The sequence below is a fragment of the Melanotaenia boesemani genome, chromosome 15 (genome assembly GCF_017639745.1).
Source record: "Melanotaenia boesemani isolate fMelBoe1 chromosome 15, fMelBoe1.pri, whole genome shotgun sequence".
NCBI lineage: Eukaryota > Metazoa > Chordata > Actinopteri > Atheriniformes > Melanotaeniidae > Melanotaenia > Melanotaenia boesemani.
Genome location: NC_055696.1, coordinates 3,176,706 through 3,189,285, shown reverse-complemented (window position 1 = coordinate 3,189,285; position 12,580 = coordinate 3,176,706). Strand labels below are relative to the sequence as shown.

Sequence of the window (12,580 nt, the reverse complement as noted above, 5' to 3'; positions counted from 1 at the left end):
TATATATGTATGTTTGCACACACATTTCTAAAATGTGTTGCTAACAGACTGAGGCTGTGTGTAGACCTGGCAACAAAGCCCGGGCTCTCAGGGGGGAAGAGACTTTCTCCTGTGATGCTTTGGGTTTAAAATGAGACAGAAAGTGAGTGAAATGAAGCCAAGAGGAAGGAAATGAGCCGTTTTTAAAAAAGGAGCAGCTATACTCTACCAGCTCCCTCCGCAACACAAGTTGAGTCAACTCCTAAAATAAAATACACACTTCTTTAGGGAACAAACTCGTGGGAAATAACTGATGACACTGTTGACAGGCATACTTATAGATATATATACACATTGTAATGTGGGAACAAAGACAGTTTTGCATTTTTGCTGCAGGCTTTTCAGTGTTTTTGATCTTTTATTTCTTTGGTTGGTCAAATCAGTAGCCAATCAGACAGATGGGGATTTCAACTGTCAGCTGTGTGGATTCATTTTGAGCTCAAAGTGTGTTAAGAGTCACACTGACTGGAACATCAGAAAGCAGCACAGAAGCCATCTGTTCAAACGTTTTTCCAGACCTACTAGTGCCTCAGATATACAAGCATTTTCAGCAACAGCTTCTCTGCCAGGTGTTTAGGTAAGAACGAAGAGCCTGCTGGTACAAAATGGAGCAATAAAAGAAAAAGCAGTAGCAATGGTTTACTTTCGCCCAGTAAGAGCAAGGGCAGAATAATATTTATACTGCTTTTGCATTAACATATTTTCTATAATTGATCACAGTTTATTTTATCCCACATTTCTCTGTTTTTGGCTTCACGTTTTAGTGTGGCTGCACAAAAACCCATCAGCTTTCTTTTTATTTCTCTGAGACATTCCTGTGAGCACGCCGCTGATTTGCAGGCTGAAAATAAAAGCAGTGTGACATAAAAACAGTTTGCTTGCTTTTCTACTCTGTGGAGTTACAGTGGGGTTATAAAAACTCACCTCCAGCATCTGAACCACTCCTTCATGCTCCCTCTTGGCGAATAACTGAGCCTAATGATTTAAAAGATATTAAAATAAATCATTTTAATTTTAATTGCTTGCTCATAAAAATGTAATTGAGATCACAGTAAGCTCTGCAGGAACAACTTTATTGGTGCTCTAAGGCTGCCTCCTGCTGGATGAAGCACCCCATTGGCTTTCATCATGGTCTAGATTGATCTAAAATAACTGTAAAACATGTTAACCTGTGTTTCTTACCCGCTGTAACCGTTTGATTTCATCCTGTTTGAACTTAAGGATAGCCAGTGCCTGCTCATGTTCCAATTCCAGCTGCTGCCTTCGCTCGGCGACCTCTCGCATATGCTGTCCAGAAAGAGAACAATCTGTCAGAGAAAGCGGCATGGCAGGGATTTAAATAAAACAAAGCCTCCAGCAGTACCTTTAGGACCTGCTCTAGGTTCTCCAGTTTGGCACGGAGTCTCTGGTTCTCCTCGAGAACTGAATTGTGTTGAGCGGTCACTTCAGAGAGATCTTCCCTCAGCTCCTCATTCTCAGCCCGAGTCTGAGAAACAGCAGCAGACAGATGACTGCATCATTCGCTATGATCAAGACTGACCACTATGATGGCAAAAAAGGATGAAAATGAGACACCAACCTGGTCGAGCAGCTGTGCCTTCCTCCTGAGGAGATCTGCCTCCTCCTTTAGTTGCTCATTTTTGCCTCGCTCATCCTCAAGCTGGCTCTCCTGTTACAAACACATGAGCCAATGTCTGGATTCACTTCAGATCCTAGAATTTCACAAAATAGTGGAGCAATCGGATCGCTTACCAAATCCAGGCATCTCTTCTGTCGCTTCTTTACTTCATGCTCAAGGTTTTCACATTCTTTTCTCTTCTTGCTCAGCTCACGTTCCTGAATAAACAGAGATGGATATTAATTTTGACTCTCCTTCTTTTTGAGGATACTGTCAAAATCATTATGCATATAGTGACAATTATTATTTTCTATTTGCACTTTGCAACATAGAATACATTGACTATAGCTTCCATACTGACCTGTGACACAGCAGTGCTGAGGTATTACAAAGCTTAGCATCCTCTAATTATTCTAAATGCAGCTTACATGCAGAAGCAGCAAAGGAGAAATCAGCTTATTTCAGCACGACCACAGGACCTGCATAAAGCATTACCACGGTGACTGTGTGGAGGGAAGATACAGGGCAGACAAGCTAATTGCTGACCACCAGCAGCTGACTGGAAGAGATAGTCTACTGTAACCAGTGATGACATGGCAAGACAATAAAGATAATTAAACCGCAATCTGTGGTCTGATTTAGTTGATTGTGCATCAGTTGGAGCTTTGAAGGTCAGAATAATGTGAGGATGTCCTGCTGTATCGTCATTTCCTGAATGGAAAGTTAAACTTCTAATCACTTTATAAAAGCATTTCTTCCAGAGTCGCTCAGGCATTGCAGCTTGCAGTTTTTTCTGGCTTTGGATTGACCTGTTCTCTTTAATCCAAAGGACTGCACAGACAATGCATACAAGAAGTTTCAGAACTTCTTCAGTTTTTTTTCCACATGCCTTCATAACTTCACCACTGGACATCATCAGAAATGTGACATTTATCTGCATCAATTCTCACTACTGATACTATTAGATGATTAGTTAGACTATTAGACTGATACTGTGCTGCAAGCCAGACAGTGTAAAATGCAGCCAGAAGCAAAAAAGCTTGAACATATACCACCAGCCGACATGAATCCATTGACCTCCTGTGTGTTACAGAACTGATTTTAAGATTTTATTTAAAGATTTTAAGGCTCTAAATGGTTGTCTATTGTCTCATGATACTCCAGCTTGAAGACTGAAGCCGACTAATCGCATGCTTTCAGAAGTTTTAAGATCCAGTTACAGAAATAGCGGCGATCGTGCCGACACAGTGGCTGCTCCTAATCATGGAACAACTTATCTATTCATATAAGAAATGTTAAGACCTTAGAAACTTAAAAAACTCTCTTTAGCTTTCAATACAAATAAAGGTTGAAACCTTGATTTAACCCACATATGTCAAACTGGTCCAGCAAAGGGCCGTGTGGCTGCAGGTTTTTGTTCCAACCAAGCAGCAGCACACCAGATTTGACTGATTCAATCAACTGATCTCAGTCTTCAGACAGCTGATTGGTCAAACTGTGTGCTCTTGGCTGGCTGGAACAAAAACCTGCAGCCACACGGCCCTTTGCTGGACCAGTTTGACATGCCTGCTTTAACCCATTTGTTTTATTTTGTGTTAACTGGAATGTTATTTAACTACGTTTAGAATGTTTTATTACTTTATTGCTTTATTCTGTCTTATTGCATTTTAATGACACTGTAGCTCCTAAATTTTACCACCATGAAAACTTGAGCTATTCTAAATGTTTTTAATTGATAAAAGTAATAGTTTTGAGGGATAACCACCAACAGACAACTAATCAAGAGCCCAATGGTCATTATGGATTCCTTTGTGGAGAACTTTAAAGTAGAATAACTTGTGGTGCCATGCTCCATCAGTCAGCTCCACCAGTCCACCAATGTCTGACGGAGTTCACGGTCTCAGTTGTCATCAGCATGGACGACATAAACCCTCATTTCCATCTTACGTTCAAACATGGTGACGTGTGAACATTTTCTGAAGAGTCGTGACACACCAAAACAAAATTAAGAACCAACTGTGACAAAAGACACCCTTCGGGTCACCTTTCATCTGTCATGATCGTGTATTCTGGGTTCCTAGTTTGTTTTTGTGGTTCCTTCCCTTGCTGGTTCTGTTTTGCTTCCTGTCATTAGTTCACCTGGTTTGATTTAGATGATTCACTTCACCTGTTCCTGATTAGTCCCTCAGTGTATTTACACCCCTTGGTTTTCAGTTTCCTTAGTGAGATCCTGTCATTCTGGATGTGTGGATTAAATCATTGCCTCCTGCCTCTGGGTCCTCACCTCCACTGCACCGTGACAACATCACCAGTGTCAGAGCACAAGGACAACATTCACATGCAACTAAGATGTGCAATTTACGCCTGTGCAAGAAGACATAACCTTCGGGTGAAGAAGGAATTGGTCAACGAAGAAAGTTTGTACAGTAAAAAATGTAAACAAACTCATGTATCCATAAACTTCATTCATTACTACCTCACTCTTTTAAGAATGTTTTAATACATTTATGTGACTCAAATACTTGCATTTTATTCTAAACTAAATAATCATTTGAATGGTCTTGTACAATTCTGCTTTCATCAGTTGTTAAATGCAGTAAAAACATTTAAGTCTCTGTAATAAGTTTATTATAAACACTCAGAATAACGTCTCTGACTGACAGACTGAATTTTCAACATGCTGAATCCCATCAAGGACCCTGTCACAGTCTGACCACTGACAGGATCCGACAAGGCTGACAATGCATGACAAAAACAAGGGTAACAGATGTTTACAGATGGTCTAACATGGGCCGGGAGGCCAGTCAGGACAGGAGGAAAGATGAACGCAGAAAAACAGACAAAAATCGTCCTGAGCTACAGCCTTATAGGCTTTCAACAAATCACCTGAACAAGCTCAGCAGCAGCTTTGACAAAAATCTGTCAAAGTTCTGGAGTTAAACCAGAACCTAAAAAACCTGGAACTGCCAGCACTCTCACACCTGATGAGAAATCTGCCAAGAAGAATGGAAGAATTTTCCAGTTTGCCAAGCTCAGGACTCAGTCGTAAAAAACTTAAAGCTGTCACTGACACAAATGATAATTACCCAAATACAAAGATCCACATGATGAAGCTAGAAACTCAAGTAAATAAGATGTTAAGAGCAAATTTTAGGATGTTTCTTTACATGTGTGTTAAAAGTAGAAAGGACATGAAATCTCTGTAACCTGCTCTGTTGATGCCAATTTTTTTTCTAACATTTTAAATTCTATTTATACATGTACTTAGCCTCCTGTTTGTCAGCCAGTCGGCCTTTTGTAGCCTAATTAATGCAGGAATGCAAATGGTAAATGGGTCAAACAGGCTCCATGAGCTTGCAAGTTATTCTCCTGTTTCTCAGGAAAAACACCCACAGTCATAAAAACAGAACTGAGACTCACTTTGCTTCAATTTTGACCGTATTAACTTTATATATGAACAAGTTATTACCTGCCAATAAGCACAGCACAAAATACAAACCCGAGGGCTCTGCTGCTGTAGTTAATTTAGCAAATATTCACTTATGACATCAGGTATCAGGCAACGAGGGCCATAAAATGACAATAATCTGGACCTGATGCTAAAATATTTCAACTATCCATCTCACAATTTTAGAGTCTGGATCAAAGTGAACTAATCAGTGTTTCTAGCAAAATTAAAAAATATCTTTATACTTTCTAAGCAGTTTCAGGAGGACAAATAAGCTTTTTCTTGCCTCAGACACACATGTAAATCATCTACTGAGCTGTTTCTAAATCAGGTTTTATGAAAGACAAACTAAAAATCCTTCCCACATATCAAAGCATCACCTTGTTTTTTAGTCAAACTTGGAGTTAAACTGAAAGCTGTGATTCACTTCTTAAAGGCTGCCAGAAAACCGCACACCCAGACTGATGTGCCTGCTGCAGACAGTTAGACATGACAGTGATGAATAAGAATCAGCCATTAAAAAACAGACTGTAGGCAGCATGCGGCTTGCCTGACTGCTACTGTGCCATCGTTGCTTTAACTTGTAATCACAACTCTATATACGGTTAATTCTTTTTGGTTTGTGTGAGTTAAACTGTTGATATATTACATGAAGACTTTGCTTGAAAATGATTTTTTTTTTCTTCTGTCCACTAAAATTTTTAACTTTTCAGACTCTACATTTAAGGAGTTAAACTATCAGCTTTTCTATACATGGCTGTCTTTACTCTCATTTTTTAATCATCACATCAGAACTGAAGGGTAAAAGCAGCATAAGTTGCAACAGCTTGCAATGAGTTAAAGTGAGAGCAATGAGCTGCTTGTCTGTTTCCAAGGAACAAGATCATCCCAGCATTGCATAACAAATCTGACTGTAGTTTTTCCATCAGTGGCGCTCAGCTCGGTTACTGAACTCATACTCAAGCTTTACATTAAATGCAAAGTGGATTGCAAAGCTTGATCCCTGTGAGTTGGCGCAATGTGCAGCCGCTGCTGCTGAGTGGTGACTGCAGATGACTGCCTGGAGAAATGGACCAATTTGAAAACCACAGTGGTTTAAATCATTAAACTTACTGTGTTGCTACCCCATTAATAACCAGCAATTCAGAGACCATTTCTGATAATGTTGAGAAAATGATGCAGCATCTTATCACTGGTGTTTGTCAGTAAGATCATGCAAAAAGACGGATCGCATGCAACTTTTTTTCTTTCTTTTTTTTTTTGCTTCATTTCTGTTATTTACATTTCTGAAGAATAAAAAACCTGTTGCCATGAATGTGCAGTGGAAAAAACTTCGGCATCTGACACCAGATGTTCTCACCAGAAACTGTAGGCGCTGCTCCTCTGTGTGCTCCTCCTGACGGGAGGCGGTCGGGCTAAGGCCCGGTTGGGGCGTCACTCGCAGCCACGACTCCTCCTCCTCTGCGGGAGTCTTCTTACACCTGGATGGAGCTTCATCTAACACCACACACGGGGTCTCTTCTACAACCTAACAGGGGCAGGAAGAATAATTCAGATGGAGAAATTTTCCACAAGAAGTTATTAAAGCCTCCTCGTCTGATCCCATGTTTTTTAATTTCAGTACAGGAGGAAACAGTCGATGGATTCAATTAATTCTTTGTCATTTATGGACTAAATCTGGACAAGGCCATAAGACCGACGGGGCAGGAACAGATGCTGCAGAAACAACAGCTCTGTTTTTATAAGCAGTGGAAGAAAAAAAAATGTATGACACTATCAGTGGCTTTAAGAACAAAACCAGTACTGACTGGGATGATATCGCCATAGTAACAGTGAAGAGTGTGATTGATCGTAAAGCAACTAATGTACATTTTCAACCTGATGAAACTAGCAAACGTTCCCATTTACAAATCAGGACATAAACCCGACTTCACTAATTATAGGACAATATCAGCACTTTAAACTAAACAGTACTAAAGTACTGTAAGTACTAAAAGAACTTGACAGTTTTGTTAAGAAACATCAGCTGCTGACAGATCATCGATATGGATTTACAGTACAAATACAAGATCGACAGCCTGACTGATTCGGGATAAGAAATAACTGAAAATATTGAAACAAAAAGGACCTGAAAAATGATTACATATTGATTAGAAAGAATGGAGAAGTATGACTTCTCAGGTATAGCTTTGGACTAGTTAATGAGCTGTTTAATAACAGGCTAAAATTTGTAGAAATATATCAGTTTAAGTCTAGACTCAGAAATATTACCTGTGGGGTACCTCGAGGATCAGTTATAGGTTCAAAGATGTTTATGTATGTATTACTGATATTTGTAAAGTATTGAATATATTAAGACAGGGGTGTCAAACTCGTTAAGGGCTGCCATCCTGCAGGTTTTTGTTTTCTCCCTGCTCCAACACACTTGATTTAAATCAAAAGGATCCAAAAGCAACAAAAACCTGCAGGATACCTCCTACCAACTGGTTCATCTGCAACCAAAGAATAATCCTGGGTGGGCGGGGTCCCTCAAGTCTCAACCTGACTAAGAAACATTAACAAGGAGTTTGTCTTCTCTAATTAGGTTGGATGTAAGTAACTGTCTTAATCAATTACTGTCACAAATCCATCTCCATAAACTACATGATCTTGCAACCTGATATGCAGGTAGGGGGGCAGAGTGATACTGGGTAAAGGTTAAGAATCAGGAATCAGTGTCTACTTTTAGAGCAAACCTACTAATACTTGGAGTAAAACTGTGCTAGTGCAGCCAAGGCCATGACCTAATAATAAGATCAAAGGCGCTCTGCCATGTGCAGCAAGGGGATCTATCCTTTACACTCTCCTTTGTTTCATACAGACAGGTCTCTTTAAGCATCAGGAGCAGCTTCTCCTGGCTGATTTCTCTGGGGATTGTCAGAATACCACATGGGGAAATTAATTTTCTGTAACAGCATGAACTATCTGCTGAAGGGGGTCTTTGTTTGTCTAATATGAGAGTTGTCCCTTCACACAGCAGCATATCAATCAACGTAGTTGCGGTGAAAATGGTGACAGGCGCTGCATGTTGAATGCTAACATTGCATGTCTGACATGCATCAGCTTCCATCTGTTAGGAGGGTTTTACCATTTCATGATGATAACTTATTGTGACTCTTCGGCATCAAATCATTGACATGTTTGCAAAGTTAAGTGAGGCTATCCCTGGTTTATCTTTTGGACACCCGACCAGATGGTATTAAAGGTGGTGACGAAAGGCTAGCAGGAGGCACTACAGTAATTCCTTTGGCTCCTTGACAAGAACACTGCACAGAAATTAAAGTGTTTTTTTCCCCCAGCTCGCTGCTGATTTTCTGCCCTGTGTTGTCCTTTTGGTGATCGTTACAGATCCCGTCACGTCACAGGTGCAGGCATGCCAGGTGATAGCCCTGTCCTGGCAAAATTCCCAACTTTGTATTTGGTCAGACACAGTTAAACCAGTCAACCCTAAAGTGATTCGTAATTAGCTTGAAGCGCTTCATACTGTACACATTGAGTGGGCTGGCTTAAGTGTGTGGATTTCACTGCTACACTCTGGCAGCTGAAGTGGGAGAAACACCTGCTACACTTTCAAAACCTTAACTTCTTAGTAAAAAGAATACCTGAACTTCAGGGTTAAATTCTGTATAAGAAGTGGAGACATTTTAATGAGCTGCACTTTATAGAAACATTCATGTCAATATTTTATACCACTCAAAAAGTTTTCTAAAGAGAATGTAAGAGCTGAAAATGATGAGTTCACAGCAGATCTAATCAGGGTTCAGGCAGCATATGATATAATTCTGACATGGTTTATACGATTGGACTCAGAGGAATATTACATAATGTCTCATTTATACAATGCTGTGAGGAATAAGGGGTTGTCAAAGAGAGCATCGGAGTCAAGCTTAAGCTATAATAAATCATTTCAGAGCTTTATGTGCTAACACACTAACCTCACAGAATCTACTAAGACCCAACAATATGTGCAGTTTAAAGAGATTTTGCTTGGACACAGTCTAGGTTTAATGTTTTCCTATGAACATTTGGACACTTCTCTGACATATCTTCTCTTAATTAAGTATCAGTGAATCTCATTTTAAAAGATCAAAAGAAAAAAACAGCACTTCTTTTGCGGTGAATGACAAGAATCCTCCTTCAAAGCATCACATTCACTCAAACAAGGAAAGATGCATCAATCGAGGGCAAAGACTAAACACAAAGCTCTATAAATGGGGAGAAATTCAACAACTGGATACAGAAAAAAGTTATTTCTTTTTTGTTGAGACCGGTACTGGTCTGCAGTCATCCCATCACTGGTTCTCCCCACCAATCATCAAAGATCAGCTACATCACAGACAGAGATCGTCTTCAAACATGAACGCGAGAAGAAACTGTTTGTACCAATTACTTCAGAACTGGTGTTACTTCAGAAAACATAATGTTTTAAAGTCTTGTAATATCTGCCAATATAACAATAACTAAGAAGGTGAAACTAAGAAGAAAAGAAAAAACTTTTTCTTCTGCTGTAAGTGAAAATGTACAGTTTCTGGTGATACAGGTAACGTCCGTGTTAGATAATGACGAGCAGAAATAAAAACTGGCCGTTGGATGAATCATAAACTAAAAACATCCTGCGGCTGCATCTCAGCAGAATCAGTTTGCTTCTGAAAACTGGAACAGACTCGTCTGAGCAGCTGATCACGTCTTAATTATATCAGAGTTCAGTCTCTTCCAGTAAAAAATTCTGAGTTTAAACCGTTTTTTCTAAAAAATAAACATTTTTAAAAACATTTCCATCTAGAGTCTGAGATTTAAGGAAAGTATCTGGGATTCAATCTAAGAGGATTCTGTCATTTCACAATGTGAATAAATATTCAATAAACACATGATATGCTCTGCAGCTGAATATAAATTGGTCTTAAATATGTTTACTGAGCATCCTTTGGTAAATTATTTCTTTAAGGATAAAACTGAGTTCTGCCTGATCATATTTTAGTTGTACTTGCAGGTTGTGAGCTTGTCATTAATAATAAAAATAAAAAAAAACTACAGAATTCAACCAGATTTTTTTACTTTGGTTCAACTGAAATGTTAGTAAATTATAAATTGAGTGATAGATGCAGAACATACAGAAATAGTTTCATTATGATTGAAATGATTTCAGTTAAAAATGAGTTAAATTGCTGACCACTGTTTAAAAACCCTGGAAAGAATCCACTGGATCAATATATCATGAACAGTAATGCACTTCCACAGTCAGAGTAGAAGTTATGTCATTATGTGCACGGCACTGGAAATTAACAGTGCATGCACACAGATGTGAATATAAATATAACAGTAGTAAATTGAAAGTTATACTAATAATGAAGTTAGAAAAGATGTGATGAAAACTGTTATCATGCCTGAAGTCTATCCTAATGTCAACCCTCCAGCAGCTCACCTTCACGGCTTCAGACAATGAAGTGCAGTTGTGCTCATTTCCCCGCTGATGTGGTCCATGTACACTAAAGGATCTAGTACACCCTGGGCCTATGCGTACTAAAGCAGTGTCAGATCCCATTCAGCAGGCCCTGAACGCCATAAGCACATTGGTGTAATCCCTGCAGACTACTGAAACGGGTAACTGGATCACTTCTTTTAAAAGCACCTTAATGGATTGGCCTGGCCGTTGATTTTCTTTTTAATGCAGAACATATCGATGCCCACCAATCAAATGCTCCACCACGTTGTCACTAATTCGGTCTGCCTAAATTCTGCATCTGGAAGCTCCAAAATATGACAGTTACAAAACCGGGTTTCTGACAGGGTGCCCTTGACTAGGCCTCATGCTTGTCCTGTCTTTCTAAATTGTCCAATACAATTTGCAATTTACACAGACAAGTGTGGGATTTACAACAGGATTCCCTCAAATTAGTATTAAAAACAACGGTTATGTGACTTAAAAGAAAACTCCCTTTAGCTGCATGTTATACTGTACTGCTGAGATGATGGTGCATGTAACATATTAATAATCTTCAAGACTAAGCTGGTGATTTTTATGTCAAACATAAATGCAGCACCCTCCACCTTGAGCCACCTCTCTCACACTCCTGATTCATCATGACACTGATTATTTCTTCAATTTTTTAGCCCTGCACGGTTTCCATTTCACAACAAACACACACACTGATGAAGTTACCCAAAGACAGCGACAACAAACTGAGACTTACAACCAAAGACAACAAAACTCAGAAGATGACCTACCCCTTTCGTGTGATCTGTGGCAACGTCAAGGCTTCCCCTTGGCCTGCTAGTTATCCAGAGCAGGGCGAGATAGGAAAGTCTTTACTGTGGCTGTAGTCTTACCTACCACCCAAAACCCTCTCACCGCTGCTACAGCAACAGAGAGCGGATTACTGGACTGTACCATTCTGTTGTTAGAGGGGATTAGAGTTCACACAACATGGCCCCTTTCTGGGTGTGCGCGTGGCACTGGGAGTGCGTGTGTGCGTCCCGCAGATGAGAGATTACCACAATCGGCATTTTCATTTGAGCTTCACAGGCAGAGAATTTACTCTTTCTCACTGTCAGCGGAGAATTTATCAAAAAACAGTGTCTATGCATGAGATATGCTGTGTGAACTGAATTTTATGTCCAGAAGCTGTGCTTTTAGATGCATCTGTCTAAAGGATGCCAAGAAATTAGGCTGTTATAGCAGATTTAAACTGTTTTGGATACATGAGATATTACATAAAGATGGCAATATGCAAACTAATTCAGACATTTGGCAAACGTGTTTTGTTCCTACTCTCAGGAGACTGACATGTAAAAGAAAAGAAAGCTGAGTATGAAAGCACTGAATGCCGGGAAGATCAGCATTAAATGCAGAGCGGATCAGAGAGTATGACTTTGGTAGCTTTGATCAGGCCCAAGTTAAAGACAGGGAATCGCCTCATTACGGCTTGTGGAAGATTAGTATCGAGTCCAACGACAAGCCATTACATAACACTAAAACGGCATCTATGCCAACGTAAACATAAACTAGGTTTGAAAAAACTCACAGAGCTGCATTAAACATCACTAATAAATGTTTAATCCCAAACATGTTGCAGCACCAACACCACAAATGATGTAAATAAACGAGATGTTTTTTAACTCAACATACTAAACTCCAAAAGAGTTTTTCATTACTGATTTAGTGTGCAAATATGAAGCTCACCACCTCTATGAAAGCTCTGTAAGACCAACAGAGGTCAGCGAGGAGTCTAATTTTGTTCTTAAATGGCTTTACCTTCTCTTGCCCCTTCTCTTTGGCGTTTTCTCCACATTTCTCTGAACCACCGTGGTCGAGGCTGTGGTCACGCTGCTGTGTGGATGAAGTGACCGACAGCTGCCTCTGGAGCCGCAGCACCTCCTTCTGAGACTCTCGGAGGAGGCTCTCAAACTCCGCTCTGCCAGACTGCCCAGGAGATCCC

General features: G+C 39.9%; 1 protein-coding gene across 2 annotated transcripts in view; it reads right to left on the bottom strand.

Annotated features, from left to right (window-relative positions):
• The window catches only part of LOC121654022 (RIMS-binding protein 2), a 61,945-nt gene that overhangs the window by 20,831 nt on the left and 28,534 nt on the right, over positions 1–12,580 (bottom strand). For both annotated transcript variants that reach the window (XM_042007859.1, XM_042007860.1), the window contains exons 7-14: positions 12,397–12,579; positions 6,466–6,633; positions 1,792–1,875; positions 1,619–1,708; positions 1,403–1,525; positions 1,222–1,326; positions 964–1,014; positions 209–241 (exon numbers count right to left, since the gene is read on the bottom strand). In XM_042007859.1, coding sequence (XP_041863793.1) covers positions 209–241; positions 964–1,014; positions 1,222–1,326; positions 1,403–1,525; positions 1,619–1,708; positions 1,792–1,875; positions 6,466–6,633; positions 12,397–12,579 — 837 coding nt within the window. The remainder of the gene's footprint in view (positions 1–208; positions 242–963; positions 1,015–1,221; positions 1,327–1,402; positions 1,526–1,618; positions 1,709–1,791; positions 1,876–6,465; positions 6,634–12,396; position 12,580) is intronic.